We start from the raw sequence: 18,001 nt of genomic DNA on the forward strand, positions 1-18,001 counted from the left end.
CTGTTTGTCACTGAGTTACCTTTGTAATGGTGAGCACAATGTCAGTGGATGTTACCAGAGCTTGGGGCTTTCCCATCAACCTGTAGCCAATCACCTGGGGAAGCACCATGCTGATCGGTTGACCAAGCATGACAGCTTCTGCTTCGATACCACCCACACCTGCAACAAACAAGATGGCCAGAATAATGCTTCATTATTTCTCATTGTATTCCTCAGCTATCAATTCAATAAACACAATTATAATGTTTAACTGGTAGAGCTGTAGTTCTATAAGAAGCAGTTAGTCTATTTTCCTCTATACAATCTTTTACAAGTGTTTCTTAAAGTATGTCCCTACCAGTAATTGTCATCAACATCCCCCAAAGCTACACCCAGTGGGGTGAGTAGGGTTTAGGAGTCTCTGTTTTTTTTGTGTGTGAGAGGGAGTTACTAAGAGACTGAACCCAGGGCTTCAATGCCAGGCAAGCCCTCTACCACTGAGCTACATCTCTAGCCCTTTTTCTATTTTTTATTTTGAGACAAGGTATTACTATGTTGTTCAGGCTAGTCTCAAGCTTGGATCCTCATACTTCAGTCTCCCAAAGATGCTGTGATTACAAGTTTGTGTCACTGTGCCTGGCAGGAGTCTCCACTTTTTTTTAAAATAAGTTATACTCCATGTATGTATATTTTATTTTATTTATTTATTTTTATGTGGTGCTGAGGATCGAACCCAGTGCCTCACATGTGCTAGATGAGCACTCTACCGATGAACCACAACCTCAGCCCCAGGAATCTCCATTTTTAACAAACATCTCAGTTGATTTTTATTTATGCAAAGTGTCCCTAACCTATTATTGCAGTTTATTTTTCCAAACAAAATCTGAATTTCTATTAGATGCAAGGCACTTTCCTGGGCACTGGAAATACAACAGTGAACAGACAAAAACAATTCTCCTCTGCATGTGATTATGCAAATACATGCTACTGAGATTTAATTGCAGCAAAGTGAATTAAGGTACATGCTCCAGAACAGCATATATGGAAAAGGAACATGGAAGTACACTTACCCCAACCAAGAACACCCAAACCATCAATCATGGTAGTGTGTGAATCTGTGCCCACGAGGCTATCTGGATAATAATATCCATCCTGATCAAACACCACTCTTGCCAAGTACTCCAGATTCACCTGGTGGATGATTCCCGAACCAGGAGGAATAATCCGCATGTTGCGAAAAGCCTGAGAACCCCACTGGGGTTGAACAGAAAGAACATCATGAATACCAACATAATTCCCCTCTGCCCAGTCTGAACACCTCTCTCTTGTACCCCACAAACAGAAAACCAAATAACAAAACCAAACTCTGCCCATACCTTTAAAAATTCAAATCGTTCTTTATTTCTTTCAAATTCTAGGTCCTGATTCTTCTGTAAACTGTCAGCCCTGTGAGAAAGAAAAACTAAATGTATAAACTTCAATGCTTAATGTATTATGGATGAAATTTATTAGTGATGAATAAACAAAATGGCAATTTTATAATCAAACTGCATTGTTTTGAGTCATTTCACAACTCCAGTTTTAGCACAGAGACAGTGCTCATAGTTTGATTATCACAGATTGAAGAAACACAGTAATCAAAGACCGAAATCAGACTTTATAAGTTAACATAATTAAGCGTTTACTGATATTACATGTTTCAGGATCCAGATCAAGTGACACTCCTTTGGACAATAATGACTCCTTAGTTAGGATGATTTGCCCCTTCTCTCTGGTGACCACTATATTAAAGGTGTGTGTTCACTTATCCTCTTTCTTCTTAAACTAACCTGTTTTCTGAATAAATACAGTGCTCATAGTATGTCCATTAAGTTGATTTAATTTAAAAACCCCACAACCCCCACCCCCTAAACCCCAAGAAAGGACCTCCAACCATATTTCTACTAGTACAGGTGAGAAAATATGGTCCTGCCCCCGTGCCCATCTTTTCTCCTTCTGTACTTTGTGCACTTCTGGATTCTTGTCACTTTTTCCTCTTCCCTGCAGCACCAGGAAGATATGAGAGCTTCTCATAGCATAAACAGGGCTGAAAGGGAAACATCTACCTGAGGAAATGTTGGGTGCATCTATCTGATAGATGCAACATATTCACAGGATGAGCAGAGGCCAGAAACACTTAGGCTGTTCTATGATATGATATTTCCAGGTACTAAACCTCATGAAAACAAAACAACTATTATGCTAAAGTTGGCTCAATTAGCCTAATTCTAATTACTAGAATGAATAAACAGAGTTCAGTTTTTTTTTAATCACTCAGAACTTTCCTAAATTAGCCCAATGTAGTAATCTTTTAATAAGGTCTCTGAATGTGAATGACCTCATAGACTAAAGGGAAAATTTCTTCTTAGTTATATAATTTGAATTCACATTTGGACATAGTTCATAGTTCCTGAGAATTACACTGAATGGTGCTTTAGCAGTTCCCAAGTAATATTTTATAGACAAGATAGTTTTCATACTCATAAAATCTGGTTAGAAATTGTGAAATTTTTGCTGGAATTTTTAAAAAGGGTATTTCCAAGGTAACTGTATAAAACAGTATAATAATGTGTTAGTTAGATCCTCAATTCCCAGATGATGTGAGGTCAAATAGCATTATTCAAACTAGACCAAAAATTATTTTCAGAAATATTTAACTAAAAAATGTCTCACCCTACCACCCCTTATCCAGTTTTTCTAACTCATTTCTGGAACAGAGATGAAAATAAGCTCAAAGCACACAGTTCCAAAAGAGTTGAGACATATCACATTTAATTCCTTTAAAAAATGACAAAATGAGAAAAGAAACCAGGAAGTGGAATTGCAAAACCAAAACTCAAGAAACAACAAAACACCACCAATGAAAATGTTTCTAACAAAAATGTTCTAATTACATATTTTCACTAGATTTGAATATCTGAATCAAAGTTCACCCCTGCTTTCACAATAAGGTTTTTAGTACTACAGTATAAATGAAAAAGTCTATAAAAAAATTGAAACCAGGAGCTGGGGATGTGGCTCAAGCGGTAGCGCGCTCGCCTGGCATGTGTGTGGCCCGGGTTCGATCCTCAGTACCACATACAAACAAAGATGTTGTGTCTGCCTAAAACTAAAAAATAAATATTAAAAAAAAAAAATTGAAACCAGAGTTTCAATTTAAAAGGAAAAAAAATTAGATGGTACTTGGTAATGACCCAGTGCATTAATAACCATGAATACTTTAAATTTTGAGTCAGCAGACTCCAGACATGAAATAAATTACAATTCTGTTTCCACTGGTACTTTCACCTTCCAGACGAGTGAAATGAAAGTAAACCTAGGAACATCAATGAGTCTCTAAGAAAGATGGCTATTATTTGTGAGTCTACTTTTATAACCTTTGAAGCGGGACTTTAGGAAACAACCTTACTTTCAAATAGAATAACATTTTATGCCTATATTTTTAACTCTTCCTTTTGAAACCAAAATATTGAATTGAGCTCATGTAATTTAAAAGGAAAGACAGAGAAAGAGAGATGTTGCCTAAGGATGGTTTCAGGGTTGAAAGAGAAAATTGACATTTGTCAACTTCAATCTCTTTGTCCCAAGAACTGTCAATTCTGGGACAAAGCACATTTTTCTTTACCCTGAATTTATCTTGTTTGGATATTTGCAATATTAACTGGGGAATGGTCATTTTATAACTCTGAGCCACATCCTCAGTCTTATTTATTTTTTATTTTTAGATGGGGCCTCACTAAGTTGCTTAGGGCCTCACAAAGTTGCTGAGGCTGGCCTTGAACTTGTGGGATCTTCCTGCCTTAGCCTCCCAAGTCACTGAGATTATAGGCCTGTGCCACCATGCTTGGTTTATTTTATATTCTTAAATAACTTTTTAAAATTATCAAAGTAATAGCTTCTTACTATAAAAATCAGTTACAATCCTAGAGATAACTGCTATCTGGTACCTCTTTCTAATCTTTTAATTCCTACATAACTTTTAGTATAGCTGAGATCACTCTATATATGAAATTTAGTATCTGGCACACTGAACTACAACAGGAACATGTTCCAAATGATTAAGCACCTTATAAATATAACTGAGAGGTTACCTAATAATTCACTTTGGGCATGTACCATAAGTTAATAAATCATTCACTTTGTTGAATATTTAGATTGTTTCTAGGCTTTCATTTATAAATAATACTTTAATGAACTTTATTGGCCAGTAAGCTTTTTTTCAATTTTAGCTACCTATTAAAGATATGCTTGGAAACAGAAATTCTAGGACAAAGGATATGGAAATCTGTAAGGTCTTACTATATACTGCTTTCATCATTTCTAATTTACAGTGCTATTAGATTGTAAAAGTGCCTCCTTCATAACACTTTTTATAATTAATGTTATTTTCTAATCTTACCTACACTGATAAAAGAAAATGCTATCTCAAATATTATACTTTATTACCCATAAGACTTAGGCTGCAATACTGTTTACCACTTGGAATACCTTTTAGTATGAATATACACTTTCCTTTGCCTGTTTATCTGCTGAGTCTTACTATTTTTCTTAATGAGTTGTACACACTCTTAATAAATTAAGGATATTAACCATTTTTTATATTTGTTGTGAATATTTTCAAGTTACTTTTTCTTAACTTTTAAGTCATTAAATCTATAGTTCTTTTTCCTTGTTTTATTTATTGATTCTAAATTTAGAAAGGCCTTTCTCATAAAGACATTTGGCACATGTATAATTATATTTCCTTCTTATTTTTTTAAACATTAACATTTTCATTCTTATTAACTGCTTTCACTAAATGCCTGATTTCCTCAGCATTATATGTGGAAATTCTTTCTTTCTCTATTGAACAACTTTATGTAGTCATAATTAAGATACTAGCCTCTTAACAGTACCTGAAATCCAAGTCCTAGTTTGGTAATACTGCAGTTATTCCTACAAAAGATGGACCATATTTCCATACTTCAATTCTTGGCTTGCCCATGAAACTTGCTCTGATCAGTGGCATTAGGAACAGATGTGATTTGTGCTAGTCCTTAAGAGGTATTGCGCTTTTCTGATTGCCCTTCTGAGCCTCTGAGATCACCAGGTAACTGTTTTCCCCTTTAGCCTGGATCCCAAAAGAAACAAAGAAGCAGAGCTGTCCCAGCTATCCTGCAAGTGGTGGTGCAGGATAAGCAGGAAAACCAGCCACTGCAGTGGGAAAGTAGGGTTGCCCAGTTGACCTCAACCTGATCAGCTTACTTCCCAACCAACTTGTGAATGTGTTAGAAATAAATTCTTGTCATTGACCTCCACTGAGGTTCTGGAGCTACTTTGTTACACAGCAATAGCTGATTTTATATCTTTATATTGAGATTTCATGGTTTGGTGGTAGAAACTCTGCCTTTTAGAGCAAAGGACAAATGGCAGAATTTCCTCTCATCTCACTCCTATCTATACTATCTTGACTCCAAGGGCAAAGGCAATTGTTCTTTCCTTCAGATCAATGTCATCAAGTGGTCTTTTGGATTCTATCAAATCACTACATGCTTCACTTGGATTTTGCTATGGTACTTTTTTTTTTTTTTTTGGTACTGGGCATTGAACTCAGGAGCACTTGACCACTGAGCCACATCCCCATCCCTTTTTAATTTTTTTTTTTTTTAATTTTGAGACAGGGTCTTACTAAGTTGTTGAGGCTGGTTTTGAACTTTCAATCCTCCTGCCTCAGCCTCCTGAGCTGCTGGGATTATAGGCATGAGCCACTGCACCCAGCTGTTTGTGTCATTATTTTTTAATGATTTTTTTGGTGTGTATACTAAAGGAAACTAGGAATGCATGATGTTTAATGTCCTGATGCTATTTTAAGCCAAAGATTCACTATGAACACCTGCCATTTAAAGAAAAGTCTTTGGGAGAATGAGATTGAGGGATACAAATTCATTAAAATAAATTGAATCAGGAAAATTGACCATTACCACTTGATTGTTGCCTTGGTGTTTGCTCTCCAAATATGAGAGCTGAGAGTGTAATAGGTACTTAACATACTAAGCCAGGTGACCTTGAAGTTATCCTTGGATTAAATGAGAATCTTGATGGCTAAGTTAAAGTGGTTATAATTCCTTTAGAAAGGGAGAAACTAAATTCCCCAAGACATTGGGATTCTCTTTTATCTGTCTTCTCACCATTGGCATCAAAAGATATTGGTATTAAAAGGTCCTAGTAAAAAAACCCTTTACTAGGGAATGAAATTGACCAAATTATACTATTATATTGTGTGCATGTGTAACAACAAATTCCACTGTTATATATAATAATCAACAATAAAAAGGGAAAAATTAAATAAAAAAACACTTTTTTCAAAGAAGAAAATTTAATATGCAAGTATACTTTTGTGAACTAGCAACTTAGGCCTGGCCTCTTAATAAACTTTAAAGGTAAATAAATACTACTTAAGCAAAGAACATGTAGCACTATTAATCCTGGCCCACTGAAGAAATAACTAAGTCTATGAGATTAACAAGAAGAAGATTTAAGCTGGCCAGGAAAGACATGTAGGGTTTGGGCAGGACACGAGAGGATATCCCAAAAAACAGAAGAAAAACAAACGGGGGGAAAAGGATAGATACTATGAAAACCCACATGGAGAGGCACAGACAACCAGGTATGAAATTTACTTGGGCTCAAAAAGGAATAAAACTCCAATGGATGAAAAAAATCCTTGCTTTTGCTGAGGCTGGCTTTGAACTTTCCATCCTCCTGTCTCAGCTTCCTGAGCCACTGGGATTACAGGTGTGTGCCACCACACCCAGCCCCAGGTGTTCATCTTAATCCTTCCTTACCTTCTGTTGAAGTCAACCTGGATAGAATGGTCAATTACAAGATCAGCAGGACAGACAGGGTTTATTTTCTCTGGATCTCCTCCCAACTTTTTCACAGCATCACGCATTGCAGCAAAGTCAACCACAGCTGGCACACCTCTAAGAAAGAGAATTAAGCAGAAAATAGCTTTAAACAGGTATAATCAGATTTTGAAATTTTTGCCACCATTGAAGATACTGATGAGGGACTACCTTGTCAGAGTTGATAACAACAGGTAACTTAGAAAAGTGAAAGTTTCTAAGCATATTTTCACCAATAGAAATCACATAGCTAACATAGTCACATAGCTATGACTTAAGGGTCTTCATCCAATTTTACCACTATATTAAGTTTAATGACAATTAGGTCTAAACAAAGAAACTGGGAAAGCTGGCACATACACTCAGGAGCTTTTACTGCTGTGACCATTTCCCACTCTCATGGTGGGTATACAAAGACCTGGAGAAGACAGACAGATCATACCTTCAACTTCAGCCAAATTTGAAAGAATGGATGTAATTTAGAAAAGTAGGCTGTGAATCAAATTTATGTTAAGTGAATCCTTCCGTTATCTTAAAAGTATAAAATTTGGTGATTTTCCTCCAGAAAAGTGAAATTAGGCTGTTTGGAAAAAAATGGTATCATTTAAAAATGGAAAGACTGTCTCAGAAAAGGGAATGTGACAGGAAGCAAGGATTCCTAGGAACAGCAGGATGTGGACTAATAGTCAGGCCTGTGAAGTACATATTGTCCCTCACAAACAGAACCAGAATGTTCAAGTATAACTGTCAGGAACCTGGCTCCCTGGGCAAAAGTTTCCAGGACAGCTCTGCTCCACACACTTTCTTTTACCTTTCCCTGGGATACTCAGGACTAGATCTTCAAGACCAAGGATGATGACAACTGCCACTGGAAAAGTGGGTAGACAATACATCTGGGATCGCCTGAGACAATCCCAGTTTATTCTTGCTGCCAGGAACAAGAACCCCCTTTTTCTTTTGAAAGTGTCTGGATATTAGGTGATAAATTAAACAATCACTACAGAGATTTTTTGGTTGGATTAAAAATAAAAATAATAAAAATTTTCTTGAAAGGCTGACAAAGGAGCAGTAAAGAAAGAAGTGACATTAGGCTCACGTAAAGTCCTGTAGGATGACACGGGCAGGCTTAAATGGTACTTCTATGTTCTTATGCTGCATGATATTCCAATTTAGGATATTTTCAATGTCATTTTTCTTCACCAAAAACTCATCACAGTTCCGAACAGCTGCCTCCAGGAGAACTCTGATTGAAAATGGTAAGCGTACTGCGAATAAAGGGGGAAGCATTAGAAAACAACAAAAACTAAAAAAATATATATATATATATATATATATATATATATGAGATACCATAAGAACCCTCTTTAAAACCTATCATTATGCAAACTTGAGATGAGGCATCAGATCATTCTTCTAACAGGTTAAGAGGGTAAACTAGCTGACAGTTTAAGATAATGAGTGGATTTAAGAGACATTCAGTAGTAGAAAATGCTCAGATTAGTCAAAACCCAAATATTACAGTTTATTTTTTCCCTCCTATTAAAGGTTGCCTTGCCTTGGATTCAATAACACAGAGTCATCACATCTCATTATCAGTCCAGATTTTTCACTGTATTATGTTGGCAAGTATTACATATGTTCATATACTTGCACAGAAAAACATTTCTTATGAAAAGTAATGCTCAAAAAATGAGAAAAAATAATCCTTTTACAATTACTATAATTGAGTCCATAGAATCTTTGATATGAAATAAAACCCTAAACACTACATAGCACTATCATTGGTAACTGGAGTTTCTAGGACAAAACAATGGTAATTCATAAGAAAACATATGTTTTTTATTTACAAAACAGAAGTTAAATCTTGATATATGAAAATTATTTACCATTACTATCTGAAAAAGACAGTGAAAGAGAGGAAAAAGCTTTGGAATAAAGCTTTTTATTCCAGGATTTGGAATAAAAATAACTTGTGTTCTTGTCCTCTTCTGCTGCCCACACTTGTTATCTGAGCACACATCATTGACTCACTCTGGGCCTCAGCTCACTCAGGACTTTTTGCATTTTATAAACATGACCCCATGTGGTTATTACTCACATAAAATCATAGGCTATTTATCTACAAACACTATATATTATGATGTGATAAAGTTACATGTAACTAAAAATAACCAATGTAAGAAAGGTGTGTATGTGTGTGTGTGTGTGCTTAAACCAAGAACATTCAGCCATTCTGTTATTCCCTCTTCCAATGCTCTTCAAAGTGAATTAATAATATAACTTAATTATTATGCAAACAAATCCCAATTGATATCTGAGAAAATACATTATAGAGCCATGTACCTACCATATCTTGAATCCTCCAATTTATTCAAATTGAAGAATTTCTTTCCTGGTTGTACAGGATCCAAAGGCTCAGCAAGGTGTGAAAATGGGTTCTTCATGATTACTGATAGTCACGTGTCCCTAAGAAAAAGAACTTGTTACTTTCGAAGTTGGGCCTTCTTTTAACGATTACAGCACACAGTCACTTACAGATTCTATACTTGTTATTTTTTCAAAATTCAGGGATGAGGGGAATTAAATGAAGACAAGAATGACACTCTTAGCAAATGTAATGGGCTTCTGTATAGCTACTGTGAAAGCATTTACCTCTCTAGTTAGCACAAAACCACAAACTTCTTTTGTCCTATTTCTACAACTTCCCAATATTCTTCCTCTGTTAAGAGTTGGGCAAAAGGGAAATGAAGGATGTGTCTCACAGAAGACCATGAGAATGTGAACAGACTTCTGAGATGGACTCGTAATTTTATATAATTAAACATGCAATTACATAAAATCTGAATATAAATGGAGACTTGACAGAAGTCATTTTTGGTACTTATATATTTTCTATTATAACTATTTTTGCAACATTTTAAGTTTTACTTAATTTATTTTTGGTACTGGGACTTAAACCCAGGGTGCTTTACTACTGAGCTACATCCATAGCCCTTTTTATTTTTTATTCTGAGAAAGGGTCATGCCAAGTTCCTGAGGCTGGCTGGCCTTGAATGCCTCAGCCTCCCACATTTGCTGGGATTATAGGCACACAACCAGTCTTTGCAGCATTTTTATTAAACCTGAACACCATAGTTAGAAATCTTCCTGATCTGCTTTGGTATATGGTGGCATTAGTATGTTGACATCGGGAATCTTTTTGTTTTAAGCACTGAGGATTGAACTCAAGGCCTCGTGAACATCAGACCATCTTTAAAGTATTCTGTGATAGCATAAAGGTCTAAACTCCCCAGATATGTTTACAGAGGACCCTCTACCCCAGAACTTTTCAGATATCTCTTTACAAATTACAAGCAGTGAACAGTGGAAGACAATGTTCCTGACCCTTACTACACAGATAAAGAACAATTTTAAATAATTACATAACTCAGAGCAAAATGAAGTGGGGTGGGAGTGAGAGGACTTGCTTTTCTGGTCTTACCTCTTGAGCAAAAAACCTGTTAGTCAATCCATTTCCCAATTTTTTTTTTTTTTTTTTTTTTGAGATAAGGTCTCACTCAGTTGCCTAGGGCCTCATCAGTTTTTAAGGCTGGCCTTGAACTTACAATCCTCCTGCCTGAGTCTCATTTAAGGTAAGAATAGTTAACACTGTCCTGCTTTCCCAAAGTTTATATGAGTAAATATTACTCACATATTCAAAATATTTATGGAATGACCTATATGGAAGGGATCAATATATTATTATAAAATGAAAAAACACCATGTATATAAAGGACTGTTTGTGAGGATAAAATGTTACAAGTGTGCCTTGTCTCTATAGACAAGAGTTTACCTTCGTTAAGGACATAACAGGGACTGATTCCCTTAAGAGGAACACAGACCTGGAAGTTAAGACTGGGATGAAGACATAGTTTTTAGTTTTTGCCTTTTTCTTTTAGCTATGAATACAAATAACAACAAAAAGTAAAAACCTAGTTAAAATTTTAAAATAAAATAAATTTGTACTTCTCTTCTGTACAAGGCCTAGTACACGTTGAATATCTCTATTCCAAGAATCTGAAACCCAAAATGAAGAAAAAAGCAAACTTTTTGAGTGCTGACATAGAGCCATAAGTGGAAAATTCCACACCTGACCTCACATGAAAACACTGTTACGCTAAAAATACTGTCTAAAATTACCTTTAGGCTACCTGTATAAGGTATATATGAAGCATAAGTGAAATTAATTTTGAGACTTGGGTCTTGTTCCCATGACATCTCATTATGCACATGCAAATATTCCAAAATCCAAAATAATCTGAAATTTGAAACTATTCTGGTCTTAAGCATTTCAATAAACAGTATGCAGCCTGTACTAGGTGGTTTTGGGAAGAAGCAATTGGTTGAGAAATGGATTCTGTCTTCCTGGAGTTACCAGTGCAGCAGGCAACAGGACATGGCACAGGTATCAGACAATGCCGAGTTCAAGAAAGGGAGGTTCTTTGCAAAGCCCCTTTCCTTGGAACTTCTTGTTTTATTTCATCTCACATGATTTTGGCAGCAGCTGCCACTTGGCAGTAGTGAGAGAAGGTATTTGACCTCATCTAGGCCAACTTCTTTCTCCAGGAATTATGAAATGAAGACTAAATTAAAAAAAATCCAGCCAGGGAGGATGGAACATCCCTAATGCTTATGAAAGTACTTATCCTAGTCCATCTGTATGATAATTACCTGGGCATCTTTCCGGTTAAAAATAAAAATGCCTGAGTACTTCCCTCCCCACCCCTTGAACCACACTGACCAGAACAGACAGGCGAAAGGGCAGGAATCACCACTTCCCAAGTGGTCAGTTTGAGAATCACTACTGGAAGCTGAGGGATGCCAGGTGAGAATTTACACCCAATTCAGGAAGCAGTAGGTAGCACAGGGAGCTGGAATTCCTAGAGTCACAACCAAAATGCCTTCAGGGCACAGACAAGGAATCTGTGCAAGTAAAGCAGGCCGCTCTGGCATGGTGGCCTTAGTTTTGGAGGTGAAAGTGCATATAAGATAAAGTGTCACACAAATGCAAAAGATTTGTTAATAACTGCCACTAAGTGAGAAGCCAGCCAGGAGAGAGAAAAAAAAAAAAAAACACCTGTCAATACTGTTTTTTTTTTAATTTTTTTATTAGTTTTTAATGAATATTTTATTTGTTTATTTATATGCAGTGCTGAGAATCAAACCCAGTGCCTCATACATGCTAGGCAAGCACTCTACCACATTGAGACACAACCCCAGCCCAATACTCTGTTTAATAAGAAACATACTACTTACCTGCCTGCAGAAGTTTACAAATCTGTGGGCTCAGAAATGAGACTAATCATTCCACTGACTAGAATTCTGAAAGCATACATTTAAAAAGACCATACTGCTACTCTCTCTGTTATCCATGCCACAACCCTAACTTAACTTTCTTACTCCAAATAGCAGTAACTTCAATAGTAAAACTAGTTTTTACCTGATTGAAGAAAAGGATCAATAGAAGAACATCTCTACAAAGGCTGTGGGGCTTTTTAGTGTTTCTGAAGCTAAACAAAGTGGTGGGAAACCCTTGGAGAACAGATCAAGATAGGTCATTCCTCTGTCCAGAACTTAGGGTTCTGAAACATGCAATCTCCGTGTTAGGTTCTCAAGGGTCAAGGGCCCAAAGTCTGCTAAGATTCTACAGCTAAACCAGTTGCTAAGCTATACCCATATTTGCCACCATACACTGGGGACCAGATGTGTCTATTTACTTTCTCTGTAGCTTACAAACAGCCTTGACATTATTAACACTGGAAGACTCACATGATTCCTGCTATTCCCACCATCCTAAAAAGCCCATATTTCAGATGGATACAAGACCAACATTGACTCTTACAGAAAGTGGTTTGTGTGAAGAGCTCTACTGTCTGCCTCCTGTTTCCTTTCAAAACTAGCTGTCTACATTCATTAGTCATGAAGAAAATCTGACTTGTAGAGGTTAGGGGAAAGAGGAAGCAATTACCACTTGCTAAATAGAAGCATGTGCCAAATTCTATAAACTGTCTTCTCTAATCCTGGCAACAGCTTCATAAATGAAAACATATCATTATTCCCATTTTATAACTGTGGAAACTGCAGCTCAAAGGGATGGAAAAACTTGCCCATGGGAATATATCTAGTAAGAGGAAGAGCTAGATTTTGAACCCTGGCTCTTTCTATTGCCCCACTATACCTCGATAGATGCGGCAGCTCCTACTCTGAAGGTCACTACCAGGCCCCTAGAGCTGAAGATAGCCAAAAGAAATCCTCTAGAGATTCAGGTTTGAAAGCTGGTGTTGTCTTTACTTCTCTCCACTGGTCCCCTGGCACCTAGTCAGACCAGGAATTGTCACTTGTCCCTCCCACTCTTTACTGAGCCATAGGTCAATAGGAAATAGTAACAGCTATATTAAGGCAGCAAAAAAAAAAAAAAAAAAAAAAAAAAAAAAAAAAAAAAAAGGCTTTGCTTGGAAGCCCCTCCACAGAAGTTGGCAGGACACAGGAATTTAGAACTGCTCTAAGGTTCCACCTATACTATCACCCTTGTGGCAAATCTGGAGGTCTCTATGGGTTAGTGACCCCCTGAGAAACCTCCTTCATAACCTTAAAATGACCCCCTTAAACTCCCTTACAATGACCTTTTAATGCATTTGAGTTTTCTTAAAAAAAATTTCAGACCTTACAATTGTTTAGAAAATTGTTTTTTGTTTCCACTTATCAGTAGACAACAAATATCTTAATATGGCAGTCATGATATTTCACATCTTTTTTAACTACACCATGAAAATCTTAATAAGATACTAATTTGCTTCAATCCTTTTCATTAAAATACTTAGGTTATTTTCAAGTATTACCATTCAAACAATGCTGCAACTCTTGCATACAAACGTTGGAATGTCCTTAATCCATTAAGTTAAATAAATTCCTAGCTTTTAGTTTCTAGAAGTAGGACAGCAGGGTTAAAGGATTTACACTTCTTCATTTTGTTACAAAGCACCAAGATATCCAGGAAAGGCTGTCTTAATTTAATGACCCTTTTCTGAAATAGTGAATGCAGGTGCCCAAACCAGGCAACACAATTCATTTTTATCTTTTGCCAAAACAAGTGATTAAAAAGCTAATCTTGGCATCTCTTTAATAGCTAGTTAAATTAAATGATTTCCCACCTATGTTAGACATCTGAATTTCTTCATTTATACATCAACTGTCTGTCAAGACTGATCAAACCGAGAGGCACTATGATGGCCTCTAGTGACTAATTGTTCTCATCTCCAAGAGATTTTACTGACATATTAACCTGGATGAGACTCAGTTCTGTAACCTGGAGAGCTTGACACTATCCTTGGCCTCTACCTAGACTCGAGACTTGCAATCCACACGACTTCCCCTTACATGAACAGCAGCCCTAAAATATTTGTACAACTTGACTTTATGCTTGTGTACATGCGAGACTCACTAGTTACAGCAAGATACAAAGGTGATTAGTTAAAATAACAAGCAAAAATCCCCATTTAGGTCAGTGAGTTTTGCTAAGTGTGACCCAGACTAAACTTCCAAGCCGGGTAAGCAATCTAGCAAATGGGTTTTTTTTTTTTTTTTTTTAGTACAACATATGGATAAATGCTATGCTATCAATCATTAAGAAAATCATGTTGGAAAAAAAAATCACATTGGACCACATCAGCCAACAGCTAACGGTTCAAAATTAGCATCAGCATTCAAGAGAAGTGCATGCTATGATGTTTATCTGTCACAGCTGGATTTTTAGAGTTGTTTGAAATAGGTGACTTACATTAGCTAAGTACCAAATATCAGGAAAAAAAAAAAATTAGATCCTCTGGGGGTCTCTATCCAGTCTATGGAGTACACAAATCTATGATTTAACTGCCTCTGCTGTCAGAGGTGAATCCTCTTAGACTGCCTTATGAAAAAGAGGAAAGGATATTAATGGGCCCTACAACCAAACACATACCAGTAGGAAGGAGCAGAGGTGAGGAGTGACCCTGTACAGCAGAGCTCCTGTAAGTAGTAGGGTGAGGACAGAGGGGTTTTTGTTTTGAGGATAAATGTTAGTTTCCAAGGGACTTGTGTAGTTTAAAAACGCTTAAGGTAATCAGTTGGGGATCATTTGTTTTCTATGGTGTATATAGAACACATATCCTCTGCATTGTTTACTTAGGATATGCAAGATATGCATAAAGATATGCAAGAGGAGGTTTTCAAAATGCATGTAAACAACAGTAAGATCTCTTTTATATTTCATGTGATGTGCCCACCTCCTTTCTCTCTTCCTCTGTTTTCCTAAATGTACTCATCCTGTATTTTCACAACTTCCAACTTTTAAGTAACGTTACTGTATTTTTTAGGGTTTACTTCAGTTCACGAGAAAGATTAGCTATGTTCTTTTTTTCTGTTTAAAAGAAATTAATTGGTCCTGCTCTCAAACTGAATGTTGTGTATCTGAACTTTGTGCTACTTATAAACAATTTTTTTTTTTTTTTGTCAAATGAAAGATTCCAAGGATGTCTACATAAGCGTAAGCAATACTGAGGTCAGCACTTCCCAAGCCAGCAACATCACCATGGCTTGTCAACTTGATTCTTTCCCAAGCAGAGAGCTAGAAACATTTATTCTTTCTTTTAATTGATGGGGATGCACGTGGGAAATTGTATCCACTAAATATCTCCGAACTATACCAGACAACAGGTCACCTCTCTGATCCTTTCAGCTATTCAATGAAAGTTATTTCAATAAAACAAAAACTTCCTAATTTGTAACTAACACAAGCTATCTCTATACTTGTAACTAAAAGAACTTCCAAGGAGAAGAAGCTGGAAGAATCATTTTGAAAGAGAATACAAAAAAACACTGGTGCAGAAGAAGCATCCTACAGAAATAAATGGTTCTATCACAAAATAATCAAATCCAGAAGCATATTTCTTTCTTGAGCACTAATTATATGCAAGGCACACAATGTGCTACAGAGATGAACACACTGCCTTCTATGTTAGAGAGCTCAGCCATCACACAGTAATTTGTCTTTTCTTGCTAACTTTGTAGATTATCAGCCTATTTTTTTCTGTTTTCTGTCCCATCTGGATAACTGACCAGAATGTTCCACATACATTTCTAGATTTTTTAAAAAAGTTATAATGGTGATTAAATAATTTTCACTTTTAGTCATCCGTAACTTTTCAGTGCTTCAGTTTCCCAATGTCTAAAATCAAGTTGGTCAGTGATCTAAAATGAAGTTGGCTAATGATCTAAAAAAGTCCTTTCTAAGAAAACAAGTTCATGATTCACTCATTTAATCTATGTTTATATTAATTGTTCAATATGTGCAGGGTCTGTTTTAGGTCCTGGGAATATATGAGTGAACAGAGAGACAATTTCTCTTCTCTTATCATACTTCCATTTTTGTGGAAGGAAACAGACTAAACAAACAAATAAATAAATATACAATGTCAGAAGGTGACCCATTCTGTGGGTAAGGCAGGGTGAAGGCCGCAGGGAGTGTGAAGTCTGGGGTCAGTTTCACCTGAGCAGAGCCCTGAAGGAAGTGAGGGGATAAACCAAGTGCAGTCTGGGTGAAGATAAGATCTCATGCAAAGGCCCTGAGGCAGGGGCATGCTGGGGCAGGGGGTCCAAGGAAAGGCATAGAGGCCAGAGTGAGTGCAAAAGACAGAAAAACTGGGGAGACAGCAGAGGCCAGACTTCACAGGGCTTTGTCGGCCACTATAAGGACTCTGATAAAGACAAACTACACACTCCAGGCTCCACACCTAATTTAACAGTAGATTCCCAACATCAAAATTTGTTAATGTTTGATAAGAAATGAACTCATAGTAACCATAAGGAGTGGCTATTTCCTGAAATCTGACCTAACCTTTTGCTTCTCTGAACTTCATTATTAAGTAACACTGGAAATTCTCAGGATGTGCCACAGAAATGATCGTGAGTCACTGGCAGATACGCCTAGCCACCATCAAAAATAATGGTTGGGATTCAGGGGACTAGGGCCCTGCCACAGCAATGCCTGATTGAGCTCCTCTGTCTCTTAAATATCCCCAATTCTGAGCTCACTTTCCAAGTGGAAGCAATGTCATACATAGCTCCCAAAGAGAAAGATCTAATCCAACATATCCTCTAAGCTCACTTCAAATTAGTTGTAACAACTCAAAAGAGACTTCATTTTTACTTTTTTAGTTTCACTGTGGGCTAATAAAAGCAGAATATCACAAAAATCTTGGTGAACTTTGCCTTTTATACATTCCAGAGACAGGCTGAGAAAACCAGGCCATGTAGTCATGAAACATTTGTCCTGAAAGCAGAGGAAGAAGTGGGGGCAGCACTCTTCAGATGGGTCCAGACCCACCTGATCTCATTTTCTCCTTGGAGAGGTCACCCTCAGCTCCTTCCTAGAAGGCAAGTCTTTACCTTGCAACTCCCATATCACCAGTGGAGCTTAGTAAATGACACCTGCAAAGAACACAACGATGTTCTACTGTATCTATCTTTTGGAGGAAAGGAAGGCAGATTTTAAAAGCACTCCAGAGAAGGCCTAGATGAGACTCATTCTTTAAGAACACTGCATGATTTCCTTAATTTCCTGAATTCATTTTCTAAACTGTGATAATCTTTTAACTTAAAATTCAGGAATGAGAAAGAAAGAGATTCAAAAGTCTACATGTCCAGCTGCCAAATGTCTCCCAGAGCTACCTTCATCTCTGTGAACTCATCAAGTTTCTGAGGTCTTTGTGGTCTCATCACAGTCTCATACATGTTTGGATTCAGGCATGAAGACTCATGCTAATGAAGTTCCCAGAAGCTTAATATATAAATCCTAATCTTACCGATTTTCTGTTAAGAAGGACAGCAACCAGGAGGACCTCATGCTCCTGGGCTGTTTGTTTTTGACAAGCACATTGTTTATCCACAGCAGGATAACAACATAGTTAGGCACTGAAAATCTAAGTTATCTGATACCTGGGCTTCTCTGGACTCTAAGAAAAGGAACTGATGGGAATTCATTAATGCATTTGGTATTTGTGGACCACTAAAATGAAGGGACCAAA

General features: G+C 36.9%; 1 protein-coding gene across 1 annotated transcript in view; it reads right to left on the reverse strand.

Moving 5' to 3' along the window:
- The window catches only part of ACO1 (aconitase 1), a 51,598-nt gene that overhangs the window by 25,287 nt on the left and 8,310 nt on the right, over positions 1-18,001 (reverse strand). The window contains exons 2-7 of the mRNA XM_081278819.1: positions 9,250-9,368; positions 7,999-8,167; positions 6,843-6,980; positions 1,356-1,425; positions 1,050-1,233; positions 20-159 (exon numbers count right to left, since the gene is read on the reverse strand). Of these exons, the coding sequence (XP_081134945.1) occupies positions 20-159; positions 1,050-1,233; positions 1,356-1,425; positions 6,843-6,980; positions 7,999-8,167; positions 9,250-9,346 (798 nt within the window). The 5' untranslated portion in view covers positions 9,347-9,368. The remainder of the gene's footprint in view (positions 1-19; positions 160-1,049; positions 1,234-1,355; positions 1,426-6,842; positions 6,981-7,998; positions 8,168-9,249; positions 9,369-18,001) is intronic.

The sequence above is a fragment of the Spermophilus citellus genome (assembly GCF_964194105.1).
Source record: "Spermophilus citellus genome assembly, chromosome: 2".
Taxonomy (NCBI): domain Eukaryota; kingdom Metazoa; phylum Chordata; class Mammalia; order Rodentia; family Sciuridae; genus Spermophilus; species Spermophilus citellus.